At 36.5% G+C, this 19642-nt stretch overlaps 1 protein-coding gene across 1 annotated transcript in view; it reads left to right on the plus strand.

The window, feature by feature from the left end:
• RTTN (rotatin) overlaps nucleotides 1–18608 on the plus strand; it is an 88431-nt gene extending 69823 nt beyond the window's left edge. Inside the window, exons 41-49 of the mRNA XM_074877410.1 lie at nucleotides 1620–1725; nucleotides 5196–5290; nucleotides 9417–9494; nucleotides 10918–11044; nucleotides 12830–13026; nucleotides 14890–15157; nucleotides 16351–16454; nucleotides 16793–16862; nucleotides 18138–18608. Of these exons, the coding sequence (XP_074733511.1) occupies nucleotides 1620–1725; nucleotides 5196–5290; nucleotides 9417–9494; nucleotides 10918–11044; nucleotides 12830–13026; nucleotides 14890–15157; nucleotides 16351–16454; nucleotides 16793–16862; nucleotides 18138–18220 (1128 nt within the window). The 3' untranslated portion in view covers nucleotides 18221–18608. The remainder of the gene's footprint in view (nucleotides 1–1619; nucleotides 1726–5195; nucleotides 5291–9416; nucleotides 9495–10917; nucleotides 11045–12829; nucleotides 13027–14889; nucleotides 15158–16350; nucleotides 16455–16792; nucleotides 16863–18137) is intronic.
• The last annotated feature ends 1034 nt before the right edge of the window (nucleotides 18609–19642 follow it).

Here is a 19642-nt window from a genome sequence, read left to right on the forward strand (position 1 = left end):
AAAATTTAGAAAACAGATGAAATTAAAACTTAAAAAAAAGATATAAATATAGGACAACTCACCTTAATGATTTAACCAGTTCTAATGAGCCACATAATACTTCATTAGAAGAAAATACCAGGAGATTGGCAAGGAAATATGGTTTTTATTACTAAAATATTTCTAACTACGAAAAAAATATAAACAGCTAGCAATTTAATAGGGCAAAAGCCTTTGAGTGGATAAATCACAAAATCTACATTTTAGTTTACGCAAGATTGAAGGTACTCAACATTTTGGTTTTTCCTGGCTTGTGTAAATTAGCATCAAGTTTAAACTTTAAGCTTTTTATATTTTTAACTACTCAAACTCTTCAATTCAAATTAATTTGAAAAGAAACCACCACCTATCAGTACAGAAAAATAGTTAATTTACTTAGAACATTCTTGTGTTGCTGACAGCTTTGAGATTTCACTTGAGATCTAATAAAACCGGTTGTAGTCTAAATGAGAAATTTTTTCTGTTAGCTATGAACGCAGAACCCAGTCCATGCTTTGGTGCTTTAATGTGGTGTCAGTTGTCCTTTATCAATGAGGTGGGATTTTTTCAAGTTATTACCCTACTAGTCTTCATCCCTTGACCTTTTCAGTCCTAGTTACACTGTACACTTCAATAAATGATAACCCTAGAGCATACGCTCATATTTTATTGCATATTAAAATTTGAAAAATTTGTTTTCTAATTACTAGCTAGAGGACTAAAGCAAATAAAAAGTGATGTACATAGAATTGTAAACTCAGTGAGGTCCTATGGTTAGGTACTCATGAGATGTCTGCCTGAAGTATTGTTTTTCTTAAAATGCTGTATTTTTTTTCTAACTTTAAAAAACGTTTTTCTTTAACTATGATCCAGCAACAGTTTTTATTTTACTATATTATGCTGATTACAATGCATACTATTTTCCATTATATTGGATGTCAATATTGGAATGATCTTTTAGGGAAAATTGCTAGATGGTCAAAATTCTCTACTGGATAATATATAAAGCACAGACAGCTCTTCGTCTTTCAACTGTCTTGTTATATGACTCCAAATAAATATTCCTTTGAAAGCACAGAGATTGTATTTGTTATTAGAAATATGGTGACGCTCACAAAGGCCTTGCAAAAGTAAGACAAACTACCATTTTTCTCTGGTTGGAAGAGTATCTAAAAAAAAAAAAATATCCACTTGTCAATGATATTTTTATTCTAAAGAATTTCACTGATATTTAATGTCTCTTCTTCATCATTATGTTGAAGGAAAGTGAGATTGCGCTAAAGGCAGGTCAGTGAATTGTCTGTGATAGGAAGCCTGAATATTAGAAAAGGTCTGGAATGCCAGGGCTGGGAATTTAGGCTTTAGGAAGGTAGAATGTTAAGAATAAGAGGAGTGGGCTTAGGACCAAAAAAATGATTTTTTTTTTTTTTTAACATTTTAATTAGAAAAAAATAGTGAAAGACTTCAATGAACTCTGATAGGAATATAGTGATGAATCATCCAAATGAAAATAGAGACTATGACAACATATTTATGGATATGAATACTACTTTTAGTATGGTTACTTTTTCATTTCTGTAATGAAATTGCATTATTTGTAGGTCTGTGAAAGAAAATCTTCAAAGGATGTGCTGAAAGAAGTTGCTACAAATGCACTGCTGTCTCTGTTAGCTGTCAGTAAAAATGCCCAGAAATGTGCTTTGGAAGGTGAGCATTTCAAAATGTATGTTAAATGATTTATGAATCAAATACTTTTGGGTTTTTTAATGTATTTTTTAAATCATAATGTGTTTTCTCAAAACAAAAGACCTAGTTTTCAGTGGCATTTTTTGCAGATCTTTACAGAGAAAATTTATTAATAATTACATTTTTCAACTACAGATAAAATACCATGTTGTAGCCAGTCTAAAAATTTCTGGTGAAATCACAGCTCTGTGTTAGAGTGAGAAGAGACCTGTAAGCTTTTACTGCTAGTGGCATATTCATTCGAAACTGGAGATTTTTGCACTGGCAGTATCTTCCATTTCTTGTTTCATGCTATGCCAATACAGGTTTGTAAGTGAAAGTGTGCCCTGTGTTCTCAGTTCTGTCTGTACCTAGACAAGAACAGACTTCTTTTTCTCAGCTTTGTTCTTTCCTGCCTCTTTGTTTCTTTCTTCCCATTTTACAGTTTAAGTAGGACCTTCTCCCCTTGAAATGCAACATCTTCCATGCTTGAGGTTTTTACTTTACAGCAGTAAAACAAATGTAAAAAACTTCTAATCAAAGGCTTTTTGTGCCCACTAGAACACAGAGGAGACTGGTTAATTTGCATTTCTCATGTATCATGCATTTAAGAACTGCTGATCAGCCCAAGTGCACTTTGTCTTGGGTGCTTTCTCATTACTTGCATCTATCCATTGATTTGTTCAGTCCTTTAAATCTACATTACAATGAACTAGATAGCCTAGATGTATCTGATTAATGTCTAATCCCAATAGTGGCAGAAAACTCCAAACTTCAAATTTTATACTATATACCTACTGTTCTTTCCCAGCGTATTGGTAGTCTACTCAGCCCTTGCTTCAGTTAGGGTTGTTCTTCTGTTGTTGACCCACTAGATCATCTAAGACCTGACTTCCTCTGAAGGCACCACCAACGCATGAAGTGCAGTCACGTTCTGTGCTAGAGCTGCCTTCAAGTCATCCTTGCTGTAATGCAACACAAATTTTAGAGTTCTGGGGTTCAAAACAATGTTCTGAAGATCTCTGTAGCTCTAACATCACCTGTTCAGCTCTTAAGGACTACTTTTTAAGATACCTGTAAAGGAACAACCCCTTATAGCAGTACAGGCTGACTGGGATGCTGAAAAGGACCTTGAGGTCTTGCTAGGCAGCAGGCGGAATGTGAGAAGACTAACAGCATCTTGGGCTGTATGAACAGGAACACAGCCAGTAGATTGAGGGGAAAGGATTACTTTTCTTCTATTTAGCACTTGTTAGACCGAATCTAGAATAATGCATGCAGTTTTGGCTCAGTACAAGAAAGACATCAACAAACTGGAGCAAGTTCAGCAGAGAGACAAGGTGGTTGTGTCCACCTGTCCTTGGAGGAGAGGTTGAGGGAACTGGCCATGTTCACCCTGGAGAAAAGGTTTTGGAGAGACCTGATAGCATCCTTCTCCTACCTATGAGATTTTGAAGATAACAGAACCAGGTTTTTCACAGCAGTACATGGTGTAGGAGGATGAGAGAGAATGGGCATAAATTGAAACATGAGTGTCAGACTGTGCGTAAAGAAACATTTCCCCTTTGAAGGCAGTCAAGCAGTGGCTAGACATATTGTGCAGTCTCTATTTTCAAGACCCAACTGGATAAGACTAGAGGTAAGTCTTGTCTGCTCTTACAGCTGACTCTGCTTTGAGCAGGAGGTTGGACTATATAACCTCTGGAGGCCATCTCTTCCAACTTGAATTATCCCATGAGCCTATGATCATAGAATAGTTTGGGTTGGAGGGGTCCTTTAAAGGCCATCTAGTCCAACCTGCCCGCAATAAGCAGGGACATCTTCAACTCGATCAGGTTGCTCAGAGCCCTGTTCAACCTGACCCTGAATGATTCCAGGGATGGGGTATCTACTACCTCTCTGGGCAACCTGTTCTAGTGTTTTATCACCCTCATTGTAAAAAATTCTTCCTTCTATCTAGGCTAAATCTACTCTCTTGTAGTTTAAAAACATTGCCCCTTGTCCTGTTGCAACAGGCCCTGATAAAAAGTTTGTCCCCATCTTTCTTATAACCCCTCTAAGTATTCAAAGGCTGCAATAAAGTCTCCCTGGTGCCTTCTCTTCTCCAGACTGAACAACCCCAACTCTCTCAGCCTTTGTTTATAGGATAGCTGTTCCATCCCCATGATCATCTTCATGGCCCTCTGGACCTGCTTCAACAGGGTCATGTCTTTCCAGTGCTAAGGGGTCTAGAGCTGGATGCAGTACTGCAGGTGGGGTCTCAGCTGAGCAGAGCAGAGGGGGAGAATCACCTCCCTTGACCTATTGGCCACGCTTCTCTTCATGCAGCCAAGGATACAGTTGGCCTTATGGGCTGTGAGTGCACATTGCTGGCTCATGTCCAGCTTTTCATCCACCAGTACCCCCAAGTCCTTCTTGGCAGGGCTGCTCTGAATGCCTTCATCCCCCAGCCTGTATTGATACCAGGGGTTCTCTGACCCATGTGCAGGACCTTGCACTTGGCCTTGTTGAACCTCATGACACTCGCACTGGCCCACTCTTCAGGCTTGTCCGGGTTCCTCTGGATGCCATCCCTTCCCTCCAGCATGTCAACCACATCACACAGGTTGGTGTCATCAGCAAACTTGCTGAGGGTGCACTCAGTTCCACTGTCCATGTCACTGATGAAGATACTAAACAGTACTGGTCCCTGTACGGACCCCTGAGGGACACCACTTGTCACCGATCTCCATCTGGATATTGAGCCATTGACCATTAACCTCTGGATGCCACTATCCAACCAATTCCTCATCCACCGAACAGTCCACCCATCAAATCCATATCTCTCCAATTTAGTGAGAAGGATGTTGTGGGGGACTGTGTCAAGGGCATTGCAGAAGTTCAGATAGACAGCATCTTTAGCTCTTCCCTTGTCCATTGATGTAGTCACTCCATGATTTTGTAATAAATTAAAGACTCTAGATTGCAAAAAAAGAGCCTAACTCAACATTTTGCTTTCCTTTGTCTCACCTCAGATGCAGCACATCTGCTGCTGTTAGGGAAGTGTTGGGTAAGATAAATACATGCCCTAACTTCTTGAAGCTTCAGTCTTCTAGGCAGCATTGTTGAAGATACCCTTAAGAGTTCTGAGCTCTCTCCTAAATCATCTTCCTCTCCCCATCTTATCAGTCTTTCCTTTGGGCGTTCGTCTCACAGGATTCTGTTGCAAGAGGACTCAAATGTATTCTTGCTTCTCAAGATCATTCAACTAGATGCACTCCATCTCAGAGACTGTTAGCTAGTTCCTGATATCAAGAAGATAACAATATATTATAGTCACAGAATTTGGACCTTAAATCTCAGTCCAGGAGTGTAACAGTAATCAAGACCATTGAAAGACAGGTATTTTATGTTTCATAAAATATTTTTGATTGTGAATGAACTTCTAAATGTTGCTATTTTCTGTCTTCCAGTTGACCTGATAGACAGCCATATAGAAAACATGAAACATATTCATGCACAGCTGAATTTGGATTCCCTAAAGCCTGGGAAAGCACAAAAAAAAAAGGTAACTATAAAACCCAAAAGACTGATATGGTAAGGCACTTCCCAGCTCTATTTTTTTTGTTTGTTTTTTTGTTTTGTTTTGTTTTTTTTCTTGGGGCTGATACTCTTGGTATCTGTCACGGGTGAGACAGAGTAAATGACAACTTGGATACTGGGGCTTCTTTAAGATTCAGTGGTTTTAGAACTTTTACCAACTTGATTATCTCACACTCTCCCCCACCCAGAGTTATGTTCATTAGGTTTCAACTTTCTTTTCCGACATGGAGATGACTGCCGGTTCAGGGAAGTCAGGCCAAAAATCACATTGGTTCATGCTTTGCAGCTGCTCAGTTACCAGTCTTGGGTGTTACTGACCAAAGCTCCTGGCCATGCACTGGTGTTTGTCTCCATGCATCTTTCTGGTCTTCAGGATCTTCTCCCATTTGCAGGATTGTTCCTCCAGCCAGGATCTTCACATTCTTCTTTTTGGGCCCATTTCTTTCAGAGACCATTTCTTTTCAGGAATCCTTCTTTTCACCACCAGCTTTTTTCTCCAGAACTCTAAGCTCCTGTTTACCTAATCTAAATAATCTATGTGTGAAGTACAATGCATGATTAGCCTCTGAATTAGTGGTTCTGTCTCATGTCTTTTCATTAATTGGAGGATTCAGGACTTCCCTGTGTTGAGTTTGTGTGTATGGCAGGGCTTTTTAGTAGTGGGGGAGGGCGCTACAGTGGTGGCCCCCTGTGAGAAGCTTCTTGAAGCTCCCTTGGCTCCAAGTCAGACCTGCTTCTGGCCAAGGCTGAGCCAGTTAGTGACAGTGGCTGGGCCTCTGTGATAACATATTTAAGAAGGGGAACCTGGGAGGAGGAGTGCAAGTTGTGAGGGGGATATCTATGCAAACACTGAGGTCAGTGGAAGAAAGGAGGAGGAAGCGGGGGAGGTGCTTCAGTGCAGAGACTCCCCTGTACCCCATGGTGAGACGGCAGGGCCTCTCCCCTGCTGCCTATGGGAGGTCCACGGTGGAGCAGATATCTGCCTGCAGCCTGTGGAGGACCCCACACTGGAGCAGGTGGCTGCACCCAAAGAAGGCCAGGACTATGTGGGAAGAAGCCCCTGCTGTTGTACTTCAGTGCTGGGAGGACTGCAAAACGTGTGTGATGGATCCACGCCGGAGCAGCTCAGGAACGGCTACGGCTCATGGACAGTATTCAGCGTTAGAGAAAGTTCGTGGAGGACTGTCTTCTGTGAGAGCTCAGTTGTGCTCAGTGCTGATCAGTTGTCCTCTGAACCCAAACGATGTCACCCACTTTTAGTCCAGTTATCAGAATTAGTAACTAGCCCATTCTGGTTGAAGCCAGCAACTAGCAGTCTTCTGACTGAGAGTTCAAAAGTTCAGTTTCAGACATTCACACATACAAACATATGTTCATCCATTTGCCACCTGTCGGTGCTCGCAATTTATGATATTTATTTAGCCTACAACAATATCAGTGTACTGTATTATTTTTCAAACATAGTTGGACTTTCAGCCTTGGCTTCATGGTCCTATCCAATCCAGCTAATTTTTCCCATCTCGTTTCCACAATAATAATTTTTCTGTTTCTCAGGTTTTCTTTCTCAGTGTCTTTCAAGCAGTGCTAGCCATTTTGTTTTTGTCTGTTCCTGTACCAGTCAATCTCCCTCCCACCCCAAAACCAGTTCCAGTCTGCTTGCGCATGTAAGTCATACTTTTTTATTCTCTAGCTTCTTGTATTATCTGGCTTCCAGTTCTAATTCTTTTTGTGTCCTCTTGCAAACTTCATTTGGACTTCACAGTCTCTTGTTATCAGACTCAATTGTCCCTGGCTTTAACTTCTTGTCAGAGTTTTTTTTTTACCTCATACTTGTGATCCTTTCACTGTCTGTACTCCTGGTTTCTTCTCTCCATTCATAATTTATTTGTTTAGCCTTTTTTTTTAACTTCCCTTCCAGTTGTTCCAGACTCACATCACCCAGCTCTTCTCATAGATTACTTCTTACCATCATACAACAGTTTCATAAGATTTTTGTTGCATTCTGCTTGTTTTCTACCACTTTCATCTAAGAGAATTATTAAAATACAGACAATAACCTCTGCTGTCAAGTTTGATATCTTGTCTACACCCACATAAAGCAGGCATTGCAGAAAGCATCTTCCTGCAGGATATTTCTGCATGTTTGAACTCAACAGCGTTTTTCTCTCAGCCATTGGCACAAGCAGACATTAGCCTTGATTTGTGAGAGTGTGGAACTGTGTTTTATAACAGTGAGCTCTTAAAAGAATTTCAGTTTCACCCTGACATTTGAAAGCTAGAGTATTTTTTCTTGAGATCTCCTAAACACATTTATTATCATTTCTTCAAGGGGTGGAGGCTGAAAGGTGTCCTGCACTGGATATGTCAAGTAAGGCTGAAGTCAGCTAGTTCTTTATGTTTCTTGGGTTGAGAAGGGGAAAGCTGGGAATATTTGCTCCTCTGCTGAATATAGAAGGAATTTAGAATTTCACAGAAATTGAAGGAAAGGAGCCTCTGAGAAAGGTCAGAAAGACTGTTTATGTTTAATTAAGAATTCTTTGAAAGAGATTTGCAAAAGACTTTGTGGCAGATTTCCCTGCTGAGCTGGGACTGTAAGTTGCTACATTATATGTGAGCCTGCTCTTCATCATATGTGGTATATAACAACAAGCAATCTAGTTTCACATGAGGGAAACTGAGATATTGCTCTCATAGTCAGATTTAACCGATCGTTCACAAAACTGCCCCTCAGCCCACTTTGGGGTGCAGGTCTCAAAGTGAAGCTATCAGAGCTTGTTTTCTTTTTCTTTTCTTGTAACTGTTGGGAAAAATATGTTTGATCTAGCTTCATTCTCAGGTAACTGAAGTATTTTACCTGATATTCCTTTTCTTTCACAATAATTAGTGTGATGGTAACCAAGGGCATGAAAAGTATTTACAAATAGCCAAGCTTTCAAAAAAACCCCCTCTAGATAGGATCTTAGTAAAAATCAAGATATTCTAAAATAAATAAATTCAAACAGTGCCATCAACACAATTCATAACTTTTTCAACCTCCTAGAGGTTTACACATTAAGTATAAGTTGTAGCTTGTGGCATTTTATAGGATTTAGAGCTAATTATTTTTATTAAATAGATTAATACATATGGAAGTTCTTGAAGGAACATCTTAGAGTTAGCATTTATTTAGCTAAAAATGAAAGAAACCAGTCATAAAATGCATTTGTATGTTTCTTTTTCACCTAGTACACCTGAATTTCATTAACTTTTTAAAGACAAACTTTTACTTCATCTCTAAATGTCATCAACTGTACATGATTTTATAAGCACACATTGTTGCTTCACTTTGAGATTAAGCATGAATGCTGTTTTACTTTTTTCTTCCTTTATGCTTGATAAAACAGAAATAGTCTCCTGTGGTGAACAAGCTTATTGGAATTTGATCATCTTTCAGAAGTGGTTTAATATGTCAGCCTTTTAGAAGTTAGGTCAGCCATCATTAGCCTTTTAGTGTTACAGCACCATCGTGAAAATAGATCTTTTTTTTACCTGTATGTTTGAATCTCAGTATAGTACCTCACTGTCCAAAGGTCTGTATTTGTAGTATTCTTATCAGGCTGGAAACTATTTCTGTCATTAAGGATAGAGAACTAAGACACTGGGAATATAAGGATGTATTGCTCTGAGCAAATGTAGAGATCTGCAAGACAGAGCTAGTTTATCCTTGTTTTTATTCAAGGAAGAAAAATAGGTGCTTCTAGGGAGTGACTCATTTGACTTGTTTAGATGTCTGCTTTAGGATGGAATAGATACCCAGAAAGTGTTCCCACCCATTCTTCTCTACTTGTAAGAGAAATGGAGCTCTGTGTTACAGATCTCTGCATTTGGCCAGATCAGTGCTCCTAGAAATAGTATTTGTGGGTTATAGAGAGGTGAGGATGACTCCAAGTAACTTGTCATAAAGGTCTTTAGTATATGTGTTTAAAGCTAGCTGAGATGAATCCTACCTGAGGAGGTAGGATCCTGCCTCTCCTTTGAAAATTTCTCTCCTCCTTGTACAAAATTCATTCTGGTCTGATGTTGATGATCTTCAAATATTTTTCTCTGAATAGGAGGATAACCTTATCAAGCAATTAAGATGTTCTATGCAGCTCCTCAGAAACTGCCTCTTTCAAAATGAAGAATGCAAAGTAAGTATTTTTACACTGAAATAATGTGAGCACATTCAGTTAGTGATTTTTTTTTTTTCTACTTCAAAGTTATTTTCAAGCTGGCTAAATTTAAGCTTCATATTAATGGCAAGAAATACTTCAAATTTCATTATTATTCCCACCTCCTAAGAATATTTCATACATGCATTAGGAACATAATGTTCATATTGAAACATCATTTCCCAAAGCTTTCAGATGGCTATCATCCTTTATGCCCACTTCTGCTTTGCTTCAATCAATCATTTCAATTTTCAAAGCATATAATATGAAAAATGGATGTGGAGAAAACTTGGGACCACAAGAAAGGCTCATAGGAGATACATTTCACGTCTTGGAAAGTAGTTTCCTCTCCTTATTCCTCTCTCCTTTTTTCCTTTCCCTTTCTGAAGGACAAAAAAAAATCCAACCCAAAACCAGAAAAGAAACCCTAAATAATAATTTGCCATTTACTTTTCTTTGAGTTAAATGACACTAATCCTGCAAGGCAAAATTTTGTTTTATATTGATTTTTTTTCATCATTTTTCTTACTTAGAATCTTGTTTTGAATTTCTTTTCACCTTTTTCATCTTTGTGCTTCTCAATTTCTTTTCTACTTCAGTTCTTCTGCCTACCTGTTTTTTCCATGGGGAAAATACTACATTCCTGTTTTTCATTCTGTGCTGTATTCTTTCTTTCTGATCACTACTCTTCCTCTTTCTTACTGCTGACACCTTTCACACATTTATTTCCACTTTCTGTTTCACAGTTTAATTTGTCTTGGCATTATGATAGTTTTAGCAAATGCACTGGTGCAACTACAAAGTTTCCAGACCTTCCAGAAGTACCCCTATTGAGAGCATGTGTTAGCATCCTTTTTGTATACAGAACACCATAATGTAAATTGTGGGCCTTAATAGGCCATCTGGTTATCCCTAAGGTCCCCGTAACTTGGTTGTGCCATAATTTCAGATAAAATAATTGTGGAATATTTTTCTTGTTTTGATCAGGGGTCTGCAGCGACAATTGCTTGGAGGGGAGGAGGAAGTTGCTGTTGATAACTGAAGTTTTCTATGATTTGCTCTGTAGAACTACACTCTTCTATTTCTATGCTTTTTGAGTTCTAATAATTAGTTTAGTTGGAGTAGAATAAAACTTTAGAATAGAGAGCTCTTGAACAATCACAGTCGGAATGAATAAATCTTTTGTTTGCATGTCTTTCGGTAATTAAAACGTGCTGGTTTTGACTGAGGTAGAGTTAATTTCATTAGTGTTGAAGCGAGGGTGTCAATTCTATCTGTACAATCTTTTGAAGGAAACTAATGGGGCACAGTAAGATAAAAATATGCTTTTCTCACTATTTATACTTTATTTTCAAACTATTTAATATTATAGTAGTTTTAATTCTTCCTCCTGTTCTTATAGATGGCAGCACTCAAAGCTCATCTTGTTCCTGTTCTGCATTCACTGTGGCCATGGTTGTTAATAGATGACTCCTCAATGCAAATAGCTCTGCATTTGCTTTGTGTCTACACTGCAAATTATCCTGCAGGTATGAGAGTCACTCTATGATGTTAATACATCAAAATATTTAACCAGAATAATTAAGACAGAAAAGCATTTAATAGAGGGAAAAGAATGTTTATTACTACCATAAGAGCAGAGTATAAAAGCTCTAGTCCATCAAAGTCTGTCAAGAGTTTTGATTTTAATACATTTAAGACTTTTGTTCAGATCTTGTTTCAGTCTGTTGGATTTAGCAAGAGTACAATTGTATTAAAGCATTAAATAGTATTTAATTCAAACCATTATGTTTGAAGGTTATACTGAAAGTCCTGCCAAACTGAATAGTATAGTGTAGAAATACTACTCTAGAAATTCTCTCACAGAGAACAGTGTACCAGTACTTTATAATTTGCACTTCAGCCCTTATTGAGAACATGCTGCTTTTGAAATATTAAATAATCTAATTTAATTCTGTATTAAATTTCTTCCATTTATTTCTGCAGTGCGCTCAGTAGCTTGTATTTGTATATTTTTTATAAAGATTCTCTTCTTCATTTGAGGAAACTTTTTATTTCCATTGATGAGTAATTATCCCCACTACTAGAAGCCCGTTCTTTTTTCTGGTATGAATTTGCCTCATTCCATATCCTGGCTATTGACTCAGATAATTATTTGCTGGTGGCTTGAAGAGATGTGTAATTATCTGTTGATTTCTCCCTGTCAAGATACTGTAAAAGAGTTAGCATGGTTAAAATATATTAACTGAACAGTCTCCTAGCTTTTTTACCCTCTTTTTAAGTTAATGTATCCAGACCTTAAATGAGCTTACAATGCTTTTCTTTCTGTAAAGACACTTTTAGCACGGTCTGAAGAAAGGACAAATATGTGTTAGTCAACCACAGGATATAGAATTAAAATGTAATGTCCTGTGATGTACTGGAAATCAAGCTGAAGTTCTGTTGGTCTTTCTTTTTTCTTAACTCTGAGTGACTCTAGGCTGCATTTTTATTTTCTTTGCTAATAAGATTTTTGATTAATCGTATTTTTTCTTTCTGTTCAGAATAGTTGGCTTATGAGGTGACCCAAACTTACCTACTCTGAACTGGTTAACCACTTCCCCTTAGTGTAGTCAGGCAAAGAAATGCATGTAGATGTTTGTAACAGTTAAAAACTGTCTCATTTTTAATTACTTTTGCCATGTAAGAAGTTAACTGTTGTTACAAATGGCAAATGCCGCTAAATAAAAAGGTACGTGTGCATATCTGTGCACAAACATCATGTTGGTAACTTAGTTGTTCCCTGACGCTGTATTAATTTGAGCTTGTAGGATAGGATTTTGCATGCTGCTGTGGTACAAGGTAATGACAGATGCAGACAGTGCTTTTATTTCTCAGAAAAATATTTTAAGAAACTTATTAAACCTTTCAGATATAGAGACTTCTTTTTCTGAACCAGTTTGAGTGCCTTCAGATTCTGATACCAAATAATTGTATAATGCCTTAGATATAGTGTTCCAGTTTTTAAGGAGACTTTCTGAGACAGAGCAATGACTTCTCTTTGACAGCAGAATCGCCTCTTAGATTCTAGAACAATAGAACAGTAGACACCTATTCCAGTAAACTGCCACATTCAGGCATGTTTCTGTTCGAAATATGTCCCATTGACTTCACTGTAGTTCAAAGAAAAAAAACAAACAACAATCATTTCAAAAGTCATGTCTCAATCTTTGAGCTGTTAGACTGCTCTTTCTATAGATTTTTCTTTCTTTTTTTTTTTTTTTTTTTAATGTGTATGTGCATTTCTCGTATGATAAACATTTAATTTCTTTAAGGTTGTGCTTCACTCTGTTGGGCCAGTGGACAACTATCACTTCCATCTGCACGAAGTGCAGCTGGCAGTTCATTAATGCATAACATCTTGAAATTGGCTTCCCAAGTGTCAAACGATAACAGCCCAGTTCAGCAGGTGGTCTTTTGTCTTCTTTCTAACCTTGCTCTGTCTCATGACTGTAAAGGCATTATTCAGAAGGTAAGTAAATAATAATCTTGATTTTAGCAATGTGATGGATGCACTTTCTTTTTTAACTAAACCCTTATATTTCATCGTGGAACGTCCTGTGATCATATAGAGATGCTTTTGTGGGAATCAAAACCGTTGCATGTTCTCAGTTAGTTGTGTTACTGTTCCCTGAGTACAGCATGTAATTCAGTCATCTTAATAGTCTGGACTGGACAGAAACACCATATGGAACTATACAATTTTTGCTAGAGCTTTTTATAAACTTTCAGTTTCAATGGGGGGTAAAGTTTTCAATATCCATATATATTGACAGCAATCACTAGCAGAACAAACTGCATGTGAGTAAACAAGAAATTAAACGCTGTATAAATCATTAGGTATACTCTGTGAAACAATCTTTATAAAAATTATAGTTTTAGGGAAGATGTTCTATATGTCAGTAATTGGCTGTTGGGTAGAAATCTATTCTTATTATATAAAAGTTAAGTACTGTGTTTTCCCTTTTCAATTTGTATATTGAATGATTCTTAGTCTATTTTATCAAATGTTCTTTGAAAAATCTGTTTCTTTTAAATTTAACTTTGATCATTTAAATAAATTGAACACAAGAAGTCAAACCATGTAGAAAATCAACTGTAGTGGTGACATGATAAAACTAGCTGGCACAACAGAAATTATAAAAAGTGTTTGTTTTTAGCATCCTTTATAGTAGTTTAATAGCTACAACAGTTTCTTTCAATCTGCACTAACAATGTTCTGTGCTTGGACCTAATTAACTGTTAGAAAAGGCAGGGGGAAATATGATCTTTTTGTGGTGCTAAATATGCAAAATCTGGTCATACAGTTACCAAATTGCTGATACTCAAACTTTTTTATAGAAACGAATTGTTTGAGATCTTTTCTATGGTAGCTGTTCCATTCTGTGAATTGTTTTGATTTTTGCTGTCTTCAGGGTTTCACTCTAGCGTGATAGTACTTAGTCTTCATTCTCTGTCCTGAGCTCTGCTTTCATAATGCTGAATTACTAATTCCATCCCTGAAAATTAAATTACCAATATTATATTCATGTGAAGAAAACTACAATGAGTTTATATGCTGGATTATTTGCTTTTGACCAGATGCCTGTATGTGTTGTCGAGGATCAGTGAGGCTGGGAATATTTTGTCAATGAGTTTTTTTCATCATAGGAATGTTAGAACATCTCCCTTTTGCAAAAGGGGAATAGATTTTTCACCTGCTCAGAATCTCCTTAAAGTGGAGGCAAACCCTGAGATTAGGAAGCAGTAGTGTGTGTCATATCAAAACACTTTTTTTTTTTTTTCTTCAAAGCTTGCGAAAACCAAGGACACTACTCTGGCTGTCAGTGAAGTGTGGGGTGGTACTATGTAGATCCTTGAGTCCCTTCCAACTCGAGATCTTTTGTGATTCTGTGATACCTTTAACATTTGCTAATAACGCAAGTGATAATAAATAAGGAATCATGAATACGTTAAGTAGTGCATTGATTCAGTTAACTTGTTTCTAGCTTATTTTGGGGCAGAAACGCTAAGTGCAAAGCAAAAAGCTTATGTTGTGGTGGAATTAGCCTTTAAAGAAATACATCGTGTTAGGTCAACTTTTGTGTATCTACACTGTATAAATTATTACAGAAGAAAATGTATTTTGACATATTAACTTTTTAACCAAGGTGTAGATTCTTTTTCATATGTAATTCTTTCAAAAATCCTTGACTAATAATGGGTTCCCTGAAATATGTAAATGAAACATTAGTACTAGTTTTTTGGTTCAAGTATGCAGATTGGAAGGTCAAACAGCAGTGAACAAACCATGGAGTACTATAAATTCTAACATCCTTTTTCTTCCTTCTGACAGAGTAACTTCCTGCAGAACTTTTTGTCTCTTTCATTACCAAAAGGAAGTCATAAAAATCCTGGTAATGTGTCTACTCTTTGGCTAAAGCTGCTACTGAACATATCTTTTGGAGAAGATGGACAGCAGATGATCATGAAAATAAATGGGTTTTTAGACCAGATCGTGGAAATGTGTAAATACAAACACAAGAGCAGCCAACATCTAGCACTTCTTATTCTACATAACATATGTTTTAGTCCAACTAATAAACCAAAGATATTAGCTAATGGTAAGTGTCTAAAGGGTATACAAGCTATTATACTCTGAGAATATTCTCTTTAATAATACTGTATTTTCACTGCAATTTCGGTTACTGACCAAGAACTCAATATTGTAATTTAGAAAATCATTTTTACAAAAATTATTTTTGTAGAAGTAATTATAGAACATATATTTTGGCAGAAAAGCAATTAAAATAATATATAGCAAAAGGAAATAAATAGTTTAAAAAAATCAAGATTTATTGTGACACTGATCATTTGAAGGATTTTTGCAGTTTTCTCAAACAGCTCGTTTTTTGGGAGGGTTGAAGGATTCTTTGTGTCAGTTTGAAATAACTGAAGTTCTTATCTTTCGGTTGGACAAAACCTTATTAGCTCCTGCAAGTCATGAATGTTGAGACAAACTATTTTGTGTTCTGTCATGTGCAGAAAACATTTATGATAATGATAAAGTTATGATTATGACATATATATTTAATATTACAACATGCACAGAACTTTTTTTCAGTTGTTTGTAAAAGGCATGTTTCTTTCCCCCATTTAATTGTAGAGAGAATGCTCCTGTCTGTTACAAGTTCTCAGCAGGTCTTCCATAGTGTCCATGCTTTTCATTTTTTCCAAAGATGCTGATTTGCTGCCTTAATTAAGCATACATTATTCGGTTACATAATCTGTGAATTTTTATTATGAAGTGAACAAACAAACTTGAAGAGTCTGGCTTCAGAGCAAGGGTAGGAAATTAAGGCACCTACAGTCGGGTGGCAAACATTTCTCATTGGTTACAAATCACCTACATAATAAATACTAAGGAAAATAGAAACATCTTAATTTCCATCCTGAGGTGGCTCTAATTGTGGCTACTGGGAGTTATAAAACAGTTTCATGGCTTACTCAGTCCCTGTGTATAGCTGGTGGCTGTACATAACATGCATGTTTTATTACTGATGGCTTAATTTTTTAGCATTGCTTGGTTTTGTTTTTCTATATTCTTTTTAACACTTCTTTCAGTGTAGTCTGCCAATTTTGTGAGCATATTTTAGTTTAATTAATCTGATAATAAAGTTTCGGTAATTCCTCTGCCATACCAATGCTTCTCATAGAAACAAGTATACTCTAAGCATCAGAATACTGAGGTGTGTAAATATATTTGTGTGCTTTTGATGATATTTTCTAGATGTGTTGTTTTTTTTGTTCTCATTAGATAAAGCGATTGCAGTACTGTCTGCCTGTTTGGAAAGTGACAGTCATGCTGTTCAGAGAATAGGAGCAGCTTCGCTTTGGGCTTTGCTTCACAACTATCAGAAGGTTAGTATTTGAGTAATACTTGAAAAAATTATAATGTTACTTTTATTATGCTGTAAACAATACAGTAACCTTTAAATAAATAAAAATAAAGTTTACAGTAGCATTTGCATTTTATTATTTTAATCACATAGCTGCTCAGGCTAGGAGCAGCTTGCCCTCTGTGATTTGTGACTGCTTATATAAGTGCAGTCTGTATGATGATACAGTCATATGCTAATTCTAAAATTCCTTCATCTCATGTTCTTCTGAATTATTGTCATTTTCTAAACTTTGCTGATAAAGTGTGAATGTGTGGGGAAGAAAGTCAAGTAACTGTATTTTGTGTGTTTGTGCTACAGGCAAAAGTGACTTTGAAGAATCCATCAATAAGAAGAAGAATAGATGAGGCTTATTCTTTAGTGAAGAAAAGTAAGTCTTCTAACTAATGCCAATTCTGTATTATTTGTTTGAATAGCTTTTATACAATAGTTTGCTATCTTCAACTCAAGAGCATTCATTTTGAAAGATGTTCAAACACTGGTCTGTAGCTGGAGCTTCAGTAGCGAATAGTGGGTTTATTGGTGGTTAGTCACATCAAGGCTCTGATCTGCAAAAACATGCAAATGTCTTATTTTAAGCCAATGGGATTTCCTACTGATTTTAATTGCTCTATAGATGTACTCAAATATGTTTATCAATTGGGGGCTTATAGTGCCAAGTTCCCACAGTATTTTGCACAACCGAATTGCCACAAAATTTCTGCGTACATTGAACATTGTTTGTCAGTATCCTAATAAGGACATGTATTTTTGCTAGAACATCTTGTGATAATTCATCCTGTACTGTCACCCAAAGCCATTGGTTTTGTCAGTATACTGTTGTTTCAAACTCATCCTTTACGAAGTCAATCATTAAACAAACCATAATGCAGCATTTCATATACTGAGAGTGTGTTAATAGATAATAAATTTGTATTGTTCTTTATAGCATTACTACGACTGACCAGAGACTTCTCCAAATATTATGTTGAATCAACGAGGTAGAAATATGCAGCTTTTACAGACTGCCACCTCATAATATTAATCCCCATTTATTTATGTACTGCATTAAAACATAAAGTCCTAGACTGAAATACTGATTTTTAATTCAATAAACATTTAAATATAAAAATATTGAGTATGAAAGATTTTATACAACTGTAACTTACAGTTTACAGTCATGTGAAGTTGTTATCTGTATTTTCCTGCATTAAGGTGCTCAACTAGCCTACCCTAGTACAGCTTTGATCACTTTACAGTGATAATTGGGCTAGAATGGTAGAGTTCTGAGTGCAAGTGGGGGAATTTTTCAACATGGCAGTTGTTATTTTACGTTTCTTACTTTGTTCTACCCAAGGAGAAGTTTGGGAAGAACAAGGCATGACCTCACTATAGCACAGCATAATTAAAAGGCAGTTTTCCCTTTTTTTTGTCATAACTAAGTGGGAGCTGGGAAAGCTGCAAGATTTAGCCTTTAAAAAAAAAAAACAAAACAGAAACAGACTTCGCAACATAAAGTATTTGTACTTGATTTGGTACTCATAACATAGAGGTTAAGATCATTAAATAGCATGAATTCCAACAAGTGTTTGATGCAATCTTTGAAAAAGTAATTTTGCATTAAGAATCAACTAGAAATAAAAATCTTGGTTTTTCTTCCTTTTAGCTGCTCCACAGCCAGAAGAAAATGAACTACATGCCTACTATTTAAAATGCTTAGAGAATATAGTGCAGCTTCTTGATAGTTAATGATCATCAGATGACTTCTCATGTTGAAATTGGACAGCTTATTCAATGGGAGCCTGAAATTTAAAGAAAACCTTTCTAATTTACATATCTCTGGCAGCAGCATATATACTATGGAGGAAATTTATGAAGCCTTTGAGGAGGGAGTTCATCACTTTGAACCAAAGAAATTGCACTAAATGTGGTTCAAACTATTTGTACTGTAATTCCAATGGGAAATTATAATGATACTGCTATGTAAAGTATGTACACAGAAGAAGGAATGTACAGAGGAAAAGGATGTGAAAAATCCGTAATTTTCTTAAATTATGCATTGAAATTGTTACTGTAAAGTATTAGAATTACTGTTTTGGATTGGTCTTAATAAAGGTATTTTTAATTGAGATCATCATTTGTTGGTGGTGGATTGTAATTTGTAATGTTGCAAATGTGCACAGTGCATACTTAGATTCAAGAACTGAAAATGTTGACGGTTGTGTTGTGTTATACCTATTGGGTATAGAACAGTAAGATGTGTGTTTTAGTTTTGAAGGAGTTCAAACTGCTGCATTTTTTTAAGATGCTGGCAACTGAAAAAGACCTCTCAATTGCTGCTATTTACAGGTGACAGTTATGTTAACATAGCAGTTTATTCAGGATATGAGGTATGTACATCAGTTTTAGTTATGTTACAACATCGTGGAAAGTATTTGAGACACAATCTGTTGGTTTCCAGTTTATAAACACTTCAAATCTTTTCCTCGAGGAAAAAAACAGTTAACCAGGCCTATGTTTTCTTTGAACTGCTACTATGTAACTATTGTCACAAGTTTTTCAGTAGTCTTTACTAAATGAGTTTGAGAGATAAAATACATTGATGTGTGAGCACATGACAGTTTTACTGAATGTGCTTTTGAAATATCTAGCAGGATGTTTAGACTTCCCTCAACACATAAAGTTTTTGTTTTATGTCAGGGACAGATAAAAGTGAGCAAATAGAAAACAAAACTTGCGTATGTCTACTTGTAATTAGTCTTTTTTTCCTAACCAGGTGATGAAAGTATTTTCCACTGACAGGGGATTTTTTGTTTGTTTTGCGATGCTTATAAATAACTTGTGACATGATATTATTCAGCTGACATAAGCGTGATGCTTATAATGGCTGAATTAAATCATTAGTAGAAATGTAATTATCGGCTAACATCCCGCTCCTCTGATAGACCACCAGAGCCTGATTCTTTTCCACTTGACACATTGCATAAATATTGTAACTTGCAAAGTGGTTGTTAAATGCTGTCATGCTCGTTCCATAGTATTGCAGAGCTGCCAGCAGGAGAACACCTACAGCAGACAGCTCTGCAAGTCAGCGGTTGTTGCCTGGGCTTGGTGGGACGGTCTCTTCCCCTCAGACTAGCGAGGGCAGATTCTCTTCAGAGACTTATGTTT

The sequence above is a fragment of the Strix uralensis genome, chromosome 1 (genome assembly GCF_047716275.1).
Source record: "Strix uralensis isolate ZFMK-TIS-50842 chromosome 1, bStrUra1, whole genome shotgun sequence".
NCBI lineage: Eukaryota > Metazoa > Chordata > Aves > Strigiformes > Strigidae > Strix > Strix uralensis.